The sequence below is a fragment of the Camelina sativa genome, chromosome 20 (assembly GCF_030686135.1).
Source record: "Camelina sativa cultivar CO46 ecotype springtype chromosome 20, ASM3068613v1".
Taxonomy (NCBI): Eukaryota; Viridiplantae; Streptophyta; class Magnoliopsida; order Brassicales; family Brassicaceae; genus Camelina; species Camelina sativa.
In genome coordinates this window covers 1897757-1912509 of record NC_141899.1, presented here as the reverse complement: position 1 = coordinate 1912509, position 14753 = coordinate 1897757, and the positions used below count along the sequence as shown (strand labels likewise).

General features: G+C 34.9%; 4 protein-coding genes across 5 annotated transcripts; 2 read left to right on the top strand and 2 right to left on the bottom strand.

Moving 5' to 3' along the window:
• Positions 1-337: 337 nt before the first annotated feature.
• Positions 338-3694, bottom strand: LOC104768709 (putative mediator of RNA polymerase II transcription subunit 26b). Of its 2 annotated transcripts, none has more exons than XR_015592657.1 (8): positions 2373-3642; positions 2217-2285; positions 2050-2132; positions 1897-1949; positions 1624-1812; positions 1233-1525; positions 1060-1141; positions 338-960 (listed from the first exon to the last, which is right to left on the bottom strand). XR_015592657.1 is itself a non-coding variant. In XM_010492741.3 (8 exons), the coding sequence occupies exons 1-8, from the start codon at positions 2871-2873 to the stop codon at positions 842-844; spliced, it is 1350 nt and encodes a 449-aa protein (XP_010491043.1). In that variant the 5' UTR covers positions 2874-3694; the 3' UTR covers positions 338-841. The 2 variants fall into 2 exon arrangements, 1 of the variants encoding a protein (XP_010491043.1); XM_010492741.3 differs by having other exon boundaries at positions 1624-1773; positions 2373-3694.
• Positions 3695-7302: 3608 nt separating this feature from the next.
• On the bottom strand, positions 7303-8354 carry LOC104768707 (uncharacterized). The gene has a single exon (XM_010492740.2). It carries the CDS (start codon positions 8124-8126, stop codon positions 7485-7487), a length of 642 nt encoding a protein of 213 aa, XP_010491042.1. The 5' UTR covers positions 8127-8354; the 3' UTR covers positions 7303-7484.
• A 1201-nt stretch (positions 8355-9555) lies between these two features.
• On the top strand, positions 9556-11820 carry LOC104768706 (cysteine proteinase inhibitor 7). The gene is made up of 4 exons (XM_010492739.3): positions 9556-10653; positions 10888-11101; positions 11281-11426; positions 11533-11820. The coding sequence occupies exons 1-4, from the start codon at positions 10348-10350 to the stop codon at positions 11641-11643; spliced, it is 777 nt and encodes a 258-aa protein (XP_010491041.1). The 5' UTR covers positions 9556-10347; the 3' UTR covers positions 11644-11820.
• On the top strand, positions 11783-14029 carry LOC104768705 (uncharacterized). Its single transcript, XM_010492738.3, has 4 exons — positions 11783-12375; positions 12761-13421; positions 13519-13737; positions 13844-14029. The coding sequence occupies exons 1-4, from the start codon at positions 12294-12296 to the stop codon at positions 13857-13859; spliced, it is 978 nt and encodes a 325-aa protein (XP_010491040.1). The 5' UTR covers positions 11783-12293; the 3' UTR covers positions 13860-14029.
• Positions 14030-14753: the final 724 nt, after the last annotated feature.

The following is a 14753-nucleotide window of genomic DNA, read 5'->3' as shown; positions in this document are numbered from 1 at the left end:
TCAATAAAATAGAAAGAATGAAAGATTGGAAGGTGTAGAACTCCACGTGGTACATGTGGTGAAATGCGTGAACGCGTAACACCAAGATATATATAACAATACTATTATATTATATGATAACACAAACACGCACAAAGACCACAATGCAACATTCCTATCCATCCACGTTAACTCCCACCACCAACACCTTTCTCTTCTCTTCTTTTCTTATCCACCCACCTTCTTTAAGCCTTTCAATGCAATGCATCTTGTTTTCTATTTTTCAATTTCATATGCATAAATGATATAACAACATTTGGGTCACAATCACATTCATAACATTAAATATATTTACTAATTTGGAGAAAAAAATGTCGTCATCATTTCTCTATTGTGTCCCAAACCATTTCACATTATACTACTATACAAAAGTTAGGTGAAGAGCCGGTCTATTCGAATGAGCTTTTTCTACCTTCTTTTACAGTTTTTTTTATATCATATGTAAAAAGGGACCTCTCTCTGCGTCCCAAAACCGAAACTAAACCGGGACTGTACCGAAAAGTCTCAAGAATGTAGTAGAAGAAGAACACATAAAGTAACAATAATTGTGGGGATCCTATCTGCTGCAGTTGGTGAATCCAAGACAGAACAAAACAGAGGAGTAAACAGTTATGTTCAAAGTAAAAGTTATGTTGGAATCTGTTCTTTCTCCTCTGCTTGTTTTATCTCTCCAGCTTGTGGAGCTAGAATCTGTTTTACCTTTTATTGCACCAGTGATCGCTGATATGTGTGGTACGTACGTATATGTAGTGATCATGTCTTTCGCCATTGAGTGTTATTCACCATTTTGAAAGAGAAGAAGCTATTTCCGCCCATTTGTCCAATTCCTGTTGCCCATTCCAGGTCTCTTGAGCTGAGGTTTCTGTGCATTACCTTGCTTTGGGATCATTTCAAGTACTTGTATTGTTCGCTGCTTCTTGGCTGTGGCAAGATCACAAACATTTGTATGCTTGTCAGTTCATCTGTTCTCAGAATGTATTATAAAAACTTGTAATAAGAATGTAAGTATAAGAAACGAACCATTCTCGTGGTGCTGGTAGCTCTCTTGAAGTTTCCTCTTTGCAAACTCAAACCTTTCATCTGCGTCAAGACCTTTATGTTTCTGCAAGGGACAAGAACAAAAAAACACTATCAACTCTGTGTCCAAGAATATGATTAAAAAAATATATTAAGAGCTTTGTTTCCACACTCACTTCTTGTTGAGGTCCTGGAGCTTTCCGTTTCTGCTCTGAAACAAGCGGTTTCCTTTGGATCATGGGTTTTTCAGACTTGTGAACAGATACCATTTCGTTCTTCATCCTTTGATCTGTACTTTGCTTTGGAGGTCTCCTAATCCCATCAGAACCAGTAGCTGATGATGGCTTAATAGATCTAAAAGGAGCATCTTGTATCCTCATCTGTGTTCCCTCAGGTCTTCTCTTGGCGATATTTTGTGGTCTTCTTTCGTGTTCTCGGCTAGTGTTGTATTCCCCAGAGTTACGAGGATCTGATACAAACATCCCCCCCGGAAAGATTTAATCAACCGAACATATGAGCTTAAAACATGGTATCAAACAAACAAGAGAGTAGTTTGTTTTAACTCACTTCCATCAACGTCTAAGGAATCAAAGAAGTGTGAGATTTCAAATCCGTTTGGTTCAGGTGTAAAGATATCAACATCATAAGGAAGCGATGGGAACTCCTCTTCTTCATCAACTACAGATGGGTTTGCAGACTCTGGTGTACCTTCAGCACCTGTTTTTAAACACAAAATTAGAACCAAACACTATGGATCTAATTCAAGAAACCATATATTATAAGTCATGTACGTAGCCTATAAGACATCATCAAAGGATCGTAAAGAGAGAGCGCAATTACCAGCAATTTCCTTTGTGGTATTCACCCATTGATCAACTAACTCCTTCCACTCTCTGCATAAACCACAACATAAAAAACTCAATCTCACATTCCAAAAGAGTAAGAAAGAATAGCCAAACTTATGGCTTAATGGAAAGATCAAAAAACTCATACGCGATAAGGGTCTTAGCGAGTTGGCGAATCTTATCAGAACCATGTTTCCTCAGGCCATTAACAGCCTTTCCAATTTCAGTACTCTGCGAGAATTAATCGCACAACCTTTTTAAACATCATCACTCAACTTCCAGATCAACAAAAACTTATTCCACCAAGAAACCAACCTTAAGAATATCAACATTCAAAGACATCAACTTAAGATGTCTCAAAGATTCGAGTAACACCGAGTTTGGCTGCAACAAGAAGAACAAAAACAATCAGAACACATTTTGATGGAAACTTAACAAAAAGATTGATTGTGACTTTTGTAGAGATCAAACCTCTAATTCTTTATTAAGCAAGATCTCTTTGATCCTACCAACCTCCTTAGAAATCACAGAGAACTCTTCAATCTCATCACTCAAAGCCTCAGCTTCATCAAATGTATAATTGCTAACAATCTGATTATTACTATTCAAATTCATCTCATCGATATGATTGTTATCTCCTCTGCTACTGTTAGCTTTACTCTCTTTACTACCACCACCAACCTCATAATCTTCCGCCGCAGCTCCACCACCGTCACCATTCCCTCCGGCGGCTCCAAGATTAGCCTCGTCGTCGTCCTCTCCGGGAACAGAAAGCTCGAGGTGGTCGCATCCGACGCAACGACTGACTCTACAGGAGAACAAAAGCTCGGCGATTTTGTCTCTCCTAGATTTGAATTTGTTAGGACAATCAGTAGCAGCGACCATGATCGCATGATCGATGATCCCGAATATATCGGAATCTCCTCGCCGGAAATATTCTCTCCAGCTCTCTAACGAACCTGATGCTTTCATTGCTTCCGTAACCGTAACCGTCAAAAAAAAATTGAAACTTTGATCGGTTTTTTGAATCCGATTTGATCGAACAAAATCAATCGGATTCAACCACAAAGCAATCAAGCAAAAGTCAGAATTTTTATTCTCAGAAGAAGAAGAAGAACAAAGATTTGGGATTATTACAATCAAAAGAGAGAGAGAAGAGCTTCCGAATCAAAAACTAAATCTACCCGCAAGATTTGATTTTTTTTTACTTACCAAAAAAAGAAAAAAGAAGAGATCAAATTGAAAGAAGAATGTAAAGGTTGAGACTTTGAAGATAAATTCTTGCCAAAACGATCAAAAACGATTTGTAATTTGATCACAAAGAATCTCAATAATGGGGATAACACACAAAATCTGTTTGGATGCTTCTGTGGATTTTTGTTTATTTCCTCCTTTTTTGAAAAAATTCCTTTTTTTTTTTTTACGAATCTGACAAAACTTTCCCGGAAAGCCCACAATGGATTTTCCCGAGAAAAAGAAGCACCGCAACGATGAGAAAGAAGAACAAAACAGACAAACACGAAACAGTTTTAGTTACGTTGTCTAATCTAAAAAAAAAACCCCCCACAAGTGCTCTCTCTCTCTCGCTCTACTACGTTAAACCAATGTACAATTCAATTCAACAAGAAAGCTTTTTTGTTTTTATTATATTTAATTTTAGAATTAAATTTTTATATATCGATCTTTGATGAAAGAGAAAAAAATATTAAATTTTTATTTATTTTTTTCTATAAAAGTCTCTGTATCTTGTTTGGTAAAAGAGATTATTATTTTTTATTTTTATTTTTATAATTAAGTTGGATTTTCTTTACGGCTTTTCTTTTGACCTGATCGGTCTTATTTGGCTTTTCATTATTTTAAAAGCGTATTTAAAAAATAAAAACTAAGTATATTCTTTTTTTTTTCCCACACCCACACATGCGTTGTACTTGAACGACGACACAAGTTAGTGAACAACAAGGTCAAACTCTTTTTGTCTACATTTTTTTTCACAATGAGTTTGTTATTAATGGATTTATATCACGTTGGAAACTGTCAAAAGTAAATTTTACTAAGAGACTTATTTAATGAGAAAAATTTTGAGATAATTATTTCGTGAAAGCTGCTGACAAAATATCTTTTGTCAACAATACTCTCTAGTCAAAAAAGTGATATGGAAATTTGTTTTGGTAAAATCCGATCCAAAACAAATAATTTCATGTTACACTTTTATTTTCATGTTCTTTTTTTTTTTCTTATATCATATTGATATAAGAATTCGGATTAGGTACTTTGGTCAGATGTGTAAGACAGACAAGTACTTCTTTGTTAACAATGTTTTTAAGAATATTTTGTACTATGGATTAGGTACAAAATGATTTACAATGTTATAAAAATAAATCATATCATAATTTGGAAACCGTAAAGTGTTCCCAGTTCCCACTAAAACATCGACTATTTTTTATAACCATAGTTGTTACGACCAGAAGATGTGTAGAGTTTATTAATGGAAGTTACAACGATGCGTTTTTACATAGTAATTTCTCTTTTAGCGAATTAACTCCAAAGACATAACTATATGGCATTCATTGTCCCTTTTTGTTGCTGATAAAATCCGTTAGTCTCTTCCTTGTGTTTGCATTTTCTCGTTTTATATTTACATGTTTTAGCAGCATATCTTGTCTTTATATGATAACACAATCATATTCATAACTGTTACAATTGAAAATATATAAAAGAAAAAAAAAAGGTAAGAAGTTTGATTTGTGTTAACAAAGTTATGTATATAAGTTAACAGACTATCATCACAGTATTACTATAAAACAGCTTGTTTTGTCGAAGCACCAAGAAAAGAAAACCACACGACGTTTCTGATAGTGGGAGTTTGAAACATTGGTCAACAAAATCAACTAGTATATGATTTTTATATATATCGGGTATACGTGACAAAACGAAGAAGTAGTACGGGATTTGGGGCGGTGATAACACAGGCCAATCAGAATCTATTCACTCACCTTCAAACGCGTAAAAACCCTCCCCTGCGACTCGTTTTAATGAGTGCTAAACCTCACCGCCCTGTCACACAAAAACCACCGTTAATGTGACAGACGTTGGATTTAGCCGACACGTAAGCAGATATAGTGGCTGCTTTAGAGTGGACCCGATGAAACTGGTGCGTGTTTTGTTGTGTAATAAAACTGTGTGGGAAGAAAGAGATAACAAACAAACAAATCAAATCCATCTTTACCACGGACGGACGGTCTCATTTTACAATTTTTTATTTTACATTTTTTTTTTTTTTTTTGCATCTTTTTATCTCTCTTTATTCAGTTCAGTGTGTACTTTATTTGAATCATTATTTGTGTGTGACTCATACTTGGTCTAGAATGGACATTTGTCAAAAGACCTGATGAGTTACTTGTACAATATTCATTGAATTTATCAAAAATTAGCAAAATATGTGTACATGGAGATGTTTAGAGATAATCGACCGACCTCAAAATATCGCGTGTTCGTGGTATATAGTAATAATTATGCTACTTTTTAGGCCCTTTTATTGATATCGTCACAGCTAGCGCACAGCTGAGGTGGGAGTGGGATTATATATTAGTTATATATAGTACTATGTTGTGAAATAAAGCATAACATCTAAAAGCAAAGGACCTGCTGCTGCCAAACAATTACATTTGGTAGTTGGTATCTTACGCTAATAGTTATGAGTAAAATAGTAAAACTTTAAACTGGTTTTACTCTTCAAGACTTCAACAAAAAAAAAAAAACGATTTATACCAACACAAACAGATAGATCGAATAATTTAGTTTGGATTAATAATATACTAGTTTTATACTAGTGTTTTGTATTGTTGACAATAAGTTACATAGTTTACTATAATTGTGGTCTTGTGTTGTGACTTTTACGATATGGATAGAGTAAATATGCCCATTTCGTAGTTGACGCCGTTTGATTAATTTGACTTTTTGAAGATTAGAAAACGAGAATTTTGTTGACGTCAATTAAAACTTGTTAGGTTAGGGCTCATCATAAGTAATCTAACCCCCAACTAAATTTCATCTAATGCTAATAACAAACTTAAATGCTACTTTAACAAGTCAAATCATACAATAACGAACTTAGGAATTAAATTTCTATTCCACTGAATCGTATCGGAGAGACAAAGTTTCTAGTCAAATTTTCTTTAACCAAACTAAACCGAACTAAAAACCAGACAACGCGTTTACAAGCTAAAGTGCTAAACCTTTAATTAAAAACTAACCGAGATGTGATAAGGAGTAAACCGGTGAAACTATGGAGAAATTCAGATTTCATAGAGAGACATGAGAGCAACCACGTCTTCAACGTTAACCTCTCTTTGGTCTTTTTCTTTCTTATGCTTTCTTTTAAAAGCTTCGTTCGCTAGATTCTTCTTCTTCTTCTAATGAAGCTCGAGGACCCTCTTTTCAATCCTGTTTCTTGCAATCATCCTTATCAGTTTTTACCTCTTGTTTCTGTCCAATCCTATGAATCCTGTCCATGGCATGTTCTTCAACAGCAGGGTTCCACCTGCTCGAACAAAGTAAACCCTTGATGCTGCAGTTAGGTTTATACTAGCATCAGAAGCCTTGAGGCTCGCAAGCAACACCAAAGGTCCGGTTACATCCAGACTCCCAAACTCTCCAATGACTTGTGTCCGTTTCTTCAGTCATTGTCCCATCCAAGCGTAAGATGGTGAAACCTGCAGCTTCCAGTGAGATTTATAGTAGAAGCAGCATCTTCCTGAACTAAGTAAGAGAACACAACAGACTTTGTGTTGGGGTTTTCTTGTCGTGATGCCATGAGCAGGGATAGTAAAGTTGAGACCTTTGAGGATTTGGTTGATGATTTGGTGTCTCCTCCATCCGTATTAGAAGAATCCAGAGGAGGAGGCAGAGCATTGTAGAGATCAGACTAGGTAAGAGAGCCACGACAAAGATGGCACAATGATGTTTGTTGGTGGCGAAATTCAAATTAGACAACAGTCAAAATCTTCTTTATCTCCATCATCCACATGTTCATTAACAACCACAACAGCCTCAGATAACCCAAACGATGTATCTGATTTCGAATTCAATACTAACCCATCGCTAAAAATCGTAAATTTCACAACAGGGGAGGGCTTCTAACTTTGCAAAAACGTGAATTTGACATGAAATTTTATACCTATTGGAGTATTGGGTTAGTACAATACCTTCGACGACAATCATGTGAGAGTCAAACTCGTCTTCTTCGTTCGGTCGAAGGTTTTCGTTTTTAAAAAGTCGCTTCTTTTCGAAAGAACCTTCTTTTGCTTAATGTTTTTATTCTTATATCGTACATAATTCACAGTAGTTTTAGAGATTGCAGCTCAAATTCTTACAAATACAATTTTACACCCCAAGAATCCAGAATAAAAGAAAACTTTTATTTTTATTATGAAATTTCAAATGCAGGCTAACAACCAAATTTATTACAATGTTTAAGTGCACAAGTAGGGTTTTGACACAACAAATCAATACTATGCTAGTAAACAAAGGTAGTGAATCGAAAATTAAAGCGAAAACTTCAAAGAAAAAAAAAACATTACAATTTCATAACTTGAGTGAAAGAGAAAGAGGAGAACCAACATTTTCGGTCTCAGCAATGATTTCATTTGTTACACCGTTTGGTTCTTCATGTTGGGGTTGGGAGTTACCAACACCGAGGCAAAGATCTAAACACAATGGCGACAATGGAAACAATAACGGTTGAGGCAGCTGAGGTTGAGATTGGGGTTGGGGTGGGATCTCGGTAAAGATCCTACCTTGGCTTGTTTCTTGACTTGGATCACTCCTTAATCCTGCAAAACTAGAGCTCGAGGATCCCATATATTGGTCGCACATCATGGTTAGATTGTGTGACCTATCATTTTTGTACCGAGGTTCTTCAAATTCTGGTGGAAGCGCGTACTGATATGGAAATGAATGCGAACGTGAATTCGAGTACACATATATATCAAGATCCGGCTCTTCCAATTGCGTCTGAAATGCCTGATTTTGTTTTCTGATGAGCTCTCTCTCCTTCCGGTGAGCATTTTGATGGCCACCCAATGCTTGTGTTTTAACAAACCTTTTAGGACAATATTTGCATTGGTACTTTGGACTCTCTAACGGTTCGGTGGCAGAGCTATCGTTGCTACTATCACTAACGTCACTCGAGTCCAAAGACAATATTTCGTAATCGATCGGATCCATCAGACTTTTAGAGATTAAGTTCTGATGGCTTAGATATGTGATTGCGTCTCGGTTGGTATTTAAAGATTGTATACTTTGTATGCACTTTCAATATTAAGGAAAGTTATAGGTTTGATTTTCTTATGTTTGAATAACATAAATACATATTGATGGAAATGGCAAAGACTTACTTAGTGGGGGTTATTGGTCTGAGATTTGAATAGAGTTTTACAGATTTTAAGTGTTATGTAGAATCTGTTGTTATTAGATCAAGATTTTGTTAAACTCTGTTTATATTTAGTGTTATGAGTTTGTGATTTGTAAAAAGTCATTTAAATTCTTAACAAATTTGGGTTATTGGATTCAAACTTTTATAAAATCATTAAAAGTTTTGTGTTATTCAATTAAAACAAAAGAATTGAGGATTGTTAATGAATTCAATTATTTATTTATTTTTTGTATGAAATGAATTCAATTATTTTGTTATTGATTCATGATTTTAGATATTTTCTTTACAAAATAAAGTCATGAAAAGTATTACAAAATTACAAGGATTGTTTAGAGTACTTTACAAGATTTTAGAAAACTAATAAACAAAACTTTCTAGCAATCTTTAACAATATTTCAGTTATTTACTTTTAATGATTTTATTGAACTCTTCAAAAATCTTTATAAATTAGAATCCAATACCACCTCGTTATTGGGAAAACAATGAAAAAAAAAAGACTAAAAGTACTTAACAATCAAGTTCAATATTTCGACAACTCTCACATAAGGTTAGCAAATTTTAATTGTTGGATATATTTGATATATTACTTCACCTATTGGCGTAGTGTATTTGGTAAATTTGTTTCTGAATTAAATTACTATGTTGACTTGTTTACTTAAAAATAGCTACAAACATTTTGACCAAAAAAAAAAAATAGCTACAAACATTACTTACTTCCAAAGTAAGTTGGGGGTGAATTTAATTAATAGCTTTTTGCCCTATTAAATTTGAGATATGGCTGAAAACAAAATTATATATGAGTTTAAAGATTTAATTATAGGCTCTTTATGTAGTCAACTTAAGAAAACATGGATTCAAACTTCAAAGATTTAATTACTGTCATTATGTAGTCAACTTTACAATGCATTATCTCAACTCTTAAATAAGAATTTTACCTTTTAGTTTCTAGGAGTTTTCATTACTTGCCTTTTAATACATTTTCATATACATTACTTTGGAGGTAATAAAATTATGTTATTATCTTTCATATTTTATTAACATAATGTATATATTTATTAAAAGTAAGTAATTTAAAACTAAATTTGACTACCTTTGAAGAGGATAGAGACTGAATTAAATATTTTACAATCAAATCTGTATAGCTTATTCTCACATCAAAAGTTACCTAAATATTTTAATTATGACATATTATATAACACACTTTTCTTATCATATATACGTGGCTTTTCAATAATCAAAATTAGTTTTCACCACAAAAAAGAATAATCAAAATTAGTTCAAAACTTTTATTTTCGAGGTGAATTAAAAATAAATAGGTGAATTAAAAACAAATAGATTTAGGGGTGTATTGAAACCATGATTTTATAGGATTTAGGAAATTTTGAATTTTGAAAGATTTTAGAGAAGTTGATATTATTTATGATAAAATTCTTTCAAATCTAACATAAAACCATGATATTTGGATTTCTGTATTTTTAACTAAATGTTTGCCAAAAAAAAAAAAAAAAAGTATTTTTAACTAAACAAATCTTCTCAAATTCTCTAAGGGGGTGTATTCAACTTGACATTTTAAGTGATTTGTGTATATTCTATGAATCATATGTTATTCAATCTTAAATTTTAAAAAGTCTATTAAAATCAACTGTTATTAAAATCATGATTTCAATACACCCTTCTAGAATCCTTAAAACTTATTAAAATCTAAATCCACAAACTGTTTTAAATAACCGTGGATTTTAAAGTAGATTTTTAAATCATCAGTTCAATAAACATAGATTTTAATAGACTTTTAAAATTCATAATTGAATAAAATAGGATTTATAAATTTTACATAAATCACTAATGTCAAATTGAATACACCCTGACTTAATAACGGGCCTTCAGATGAGTCCATACACATTTAAAATGGGCTTCAGATTATATTTTTGGCCCATGAGATTTGTTTCGCTTCGCTTAAACGGAAACGGTCTTTAACCGGCGAAAGAAACCATCCCCGTCTGTTAGGTTAGGTGTATGAAGAAAAATCTCATCGGAATTTTAGATCGGGAAAAAATTGGGAATTGGAAAAGCTCTCTGGGAACGATGGAGATGAAACGTGCTTCGGTGTGGATGATGTTGATTTGCGTATCGTTTGTTCTCTTTTCTGGATTTGGCCAGTTTGTGATCTGTAGTGAAGAAATAGGAACATCCAACAACAACAACAACAACATCGTAAGGATGAAGCTTGGTGGATTCAGCGATTCCACGAGTGATCGAAACGGTGGGGAAGAGATCGATGATATTGCTCTCTTTGCTGTTCAAGAACACAACAAACGAGAGGTTTGGTTTCCTCCAACCCTAATCTGTATATCCTCTGCAATTTGTGTTTAGGATTGTTATCTGTAATTGTCTCCTCTTAGATTATGTTTTCAAGTGATTTGGAATCTAAATTTATAATCTTTAGATTCATGTGATTTGCGTGTATGAGATTGAAGAGTAAAGTTCTTATGATTTCTCTGTTTACATCCTTTATAAGGCTAATCAGGTTGTGTTTTTGATATTGTTTTGTATTAGAATGGTGTTGTTGAGCTTGCTAGAGTGTTAAAGGCAACAGAGCAGGTGGTTGCTGGTAAGCTTTACCGTCTTACTCTTGAAGTTATCGAAGCTGGGGAGAAGAAGTTTTATGAAGCTAAAGTTTGGGTGAAGCCATGGATGAACTTTAAGCAGCTTCAGGAGTTCAAGAATGTTATCCCCTCTTTTACTATTTCTGACCTTGGCTTGAAACCAGGTAAACAACTGTGAAGTGAACATCATCATCACACCGTGTCTAGTTTTGTCATATGAAAACTATGATCTGCTTCTCATTCTTTTGATCAGCTAGTTATAATTTTTGGGATGCATTTTCTTTTCGATCTTGATCATGATGAGTGTTTGCGTTTCTTGATCTCTTTACTCTGCTTGATGCAGATGGTAATAAATTTGACTGGAGATCGGTATCAACAAATAACCCTGAAGTCCAGGAGGCAGCAAAGCACGCCATGAAATCGATTCAACAGAAATCAAACTCTCTGTACCCTTATAAACTCATAGATATTATCCTAGCAAGGGCAAAGGTAGAGTTGTTTCTTATCTTCACTATCAGTTTTCAATCAACAAATACCCCCCACCATCACCATAGCATCTAACTAAGGTAAATGGGATTATTTTCTCGACTCGCAGGTGGTTGAAGACCGTGTGAAATTCGAACTGCTTCTGAAGCTAGAGAGAGGCACCAAACTGGAGAAGTTTATGGTTGAAGTGATGAAGTATGAAAACGGCAAGTATCAGTAGAAGTTGTGGTTAGCTTTTGGGTTGTGTGTGACATGCGTGAATACTTGTATATAGAATATACTAAAAACTGATGTGTATAATGAAAATAAACATGGTGTTTGTTTGCCTATAAACAGGGTTTCTTGTAAAACGATTACATGACTTCATATGTTAAAAAGTTAAAAACTTTGAAATCAAGAGTCAGTCATAACTCATAACCGACCACATAAAAATAAGAATATGACCCAAATGACTTTTTTTGTATCCAAAAGCAAAAGTTGTCTTCTTTAGTATTTGGCCGGACCCAAAGACAACAACTTTGGGAAAATTTTCAAAACTGAAAACGTTTTTGGGTTTTTATAAAAAAGAATCGAAAGGCTGCAACTTTATTTTATTCTCCCCACTAGTTTTTGTCTTCGGAAGAGAGAGAGAGAGATAGAGAGAGAGGGTCGATAAGGTCTTTTTCAGTTCCTTGGATTTGGAATTCGATTTCGTCTATCTATCTCATCGATTTGCAATTCAATTCTCCTTTACGAAATTTCAATCCTCTTTGTTTCTCTGGTGGATCCTTTTTCTGGTGTGTTTCCCTTATCTCCCTACGGGGTTAATCGGGAAATCTAAGATCGTAAAAGACGAATTTTTGAGAGAGAGAAGAAACCATCCATCCATCCATGGCTGCTATGAGCGAGAAGGAAGCTATGGTGGATCCTTTTTTGGTCGAAGCTCTTCAGAACCCTCGTCATCGTCTCACCAGTAAGTCAATTTTTCTGAAAGCCCTTTAATTTGAAGTTAATTTATTGGATTTGATCTGATTTAGGTTGTCGTCTATAAAGGGTTTGTTATTGTCTCGTGTAATTCTCTGTTTCTCGAATTTGATTGAGGTCCTGGTTTAGGGTTTTTGGTCGGATTTTGTTTAAGGAATTAGGGTTTGGCTTTTGTAATTGATAATTTAGATCCATGGCTAATTACTTTAGGGGGATATCAGAATCACTACTTTGTTAGCTCAATTAAACTGAATTTAGAATGCAATTGCTCTGTTTTTGAAGACTCTTAATTATGTTCATCTTTGTTTAATATGTTATAAGCATCATTGTATTTGGATGGATGATTATGTTCCCTATCTCTTTTGGTATGCCAGTTTTGCGTATGGAGCTCGATATACAGAAGTTCTTTCAAAGTCCAGAGCAGCAACAGTATGAGTTCCAGCCTTTGCCAACATCTTACCTTCGTCTTATTGCACACCGTGTTGCTCAACATTACGGCCTGTTTACCACAGCTTTAGACGGTGGTGGTCTTGATGGCTCAGGGAACAGAATCCTTGCGACCAAAACGGCTGAAAGTAGATACCCATATGTCTGTTTGTCTGAGATTCCTGTGAAGCAACCTGAGATTCATGGTAGGCCTGTAGGCAAAATTGCGATCAAGCCTAGACCCAACAGAGGATCTGGTGGGATAGGTAGTGGATCAGGAGTTGAAAAGAATCTCTTGAGAAGCGTTGAAGAGAGAAAAGAAGAGTATGATAAAGCTCGGGCTCGTATCTTCAACAGCCCTAGCAGTTCTGACTCTGAAGATTCTTCAATACGAGCTCCTCCTCCTCCTCCTTCTCCTGCTCACCTTGACACAAAACATAATTATCAATGTCCGAGTAGAAATGAGACCGGAGTGGTAATTAATAATAATAGTAATCCTGTTGATGTAGAGAGGAATGGTGTTATCAGAGACTCAGGAAGGACTTCTCGGGTTGCCATTATTAGAGATAGAGAGAAGGATCGTTATGATCCTGATTATGACCGTAACAGGTTAAACTAACCCCTCCATTCGCCTCTAATGATAATAATAACCTTTACGCCATGTTTCTCTTAGTCAAAATTAACAGGTTTTGTGTGGTGTTTGCAGGTACGTGAGGGTTACACCACCGGTACAAAACTTCAGTCCGATGCCAATGCAGCTTCCGTTCCATGACGCAATCTTCCCGCAGATGCCAAGAGCTCAAGCGGTCCTAAACTATGGGCATCCCTTAAACCCGACTATGATCACACCTTCATATACAGAGTGGCCTAGTGCCACAATGACTTATGCACAAACACTGAACGCATCAGACACACATCTTTTCAGGTTACCTTCACTCTTAGATACTATCTTCATGTTTCTCCGTTTAGAAACACTGAAGTCTCTTTCATTGACCTTTGTGCTCTGTCTTTCTTATTATTATTGGTTGCAGGCACCCGAATCCTTGACCGATCCTCGTGTTCAGACCAATATCTTGTATCCAAACAGGTTTTATTAATGTAGCTTTAGATGTTCTACTCTTGTTGCAAACATTGGCCTCTGTTTATGTCAAGACATCTCTCTATGATTTGTTACAAATATTATTATTATTGTCAAGCTTTTGCAACGAAATCAAAAATCTGCAAGCGTTCCCTTTCTTTTGTACAAGGTTGCTCTCTAAATTGGCCGGCCTGTAAAGCTTGTGGCCCATTTAGATTAGATACATTTGGAGGTCTGGAGTTTTGTGGTCAACGTATTTCCAATATTCCAAAAAATAATTTATCGTTGATTCTTTTGATCGAGTGCAACTTGGCATTCATGTTTAGGTTCATTGTCTTACCAACAATGATATCATTTGTTTTCAACCATTTCGAGATTGATCATTTAAAATGTGTGTTGTTATTATGACATTCGTAGTTTTATTACCAAAAAAAGAAGTAATAATTAGAGAGGACTTTGCTATAGGGGTATGACTTTTATAGAAACAGATCAGAAGAAACATGCCAGCTAATGAACCCACCATCATTGCTTTTAATTGCTCCCTCTCTCTCTACCCAATACATATAACCTAAAGTTCTCTCCTTAATCAAGATTATGATTAATTATTTAAAAATTGATCTTGATTGGGTTTGGTCCCATATAAGTGATTCTTTCTTGGTACATGAATACTAAATAATTAATTAAAATAAATATGGCATGATTAAGGATATGTATGGGAGAGAGAGAGCATCAGATCCTGGGATTCAGATTCTGACTGGCACTGTCTAGTCCTTGCTTTTTTGGCTGTTTCATGTTCTTTGTACACTGTACTATTGATTCAATGGTTGGTCAATTTATATTGATAATTTATGTACTATTTAACT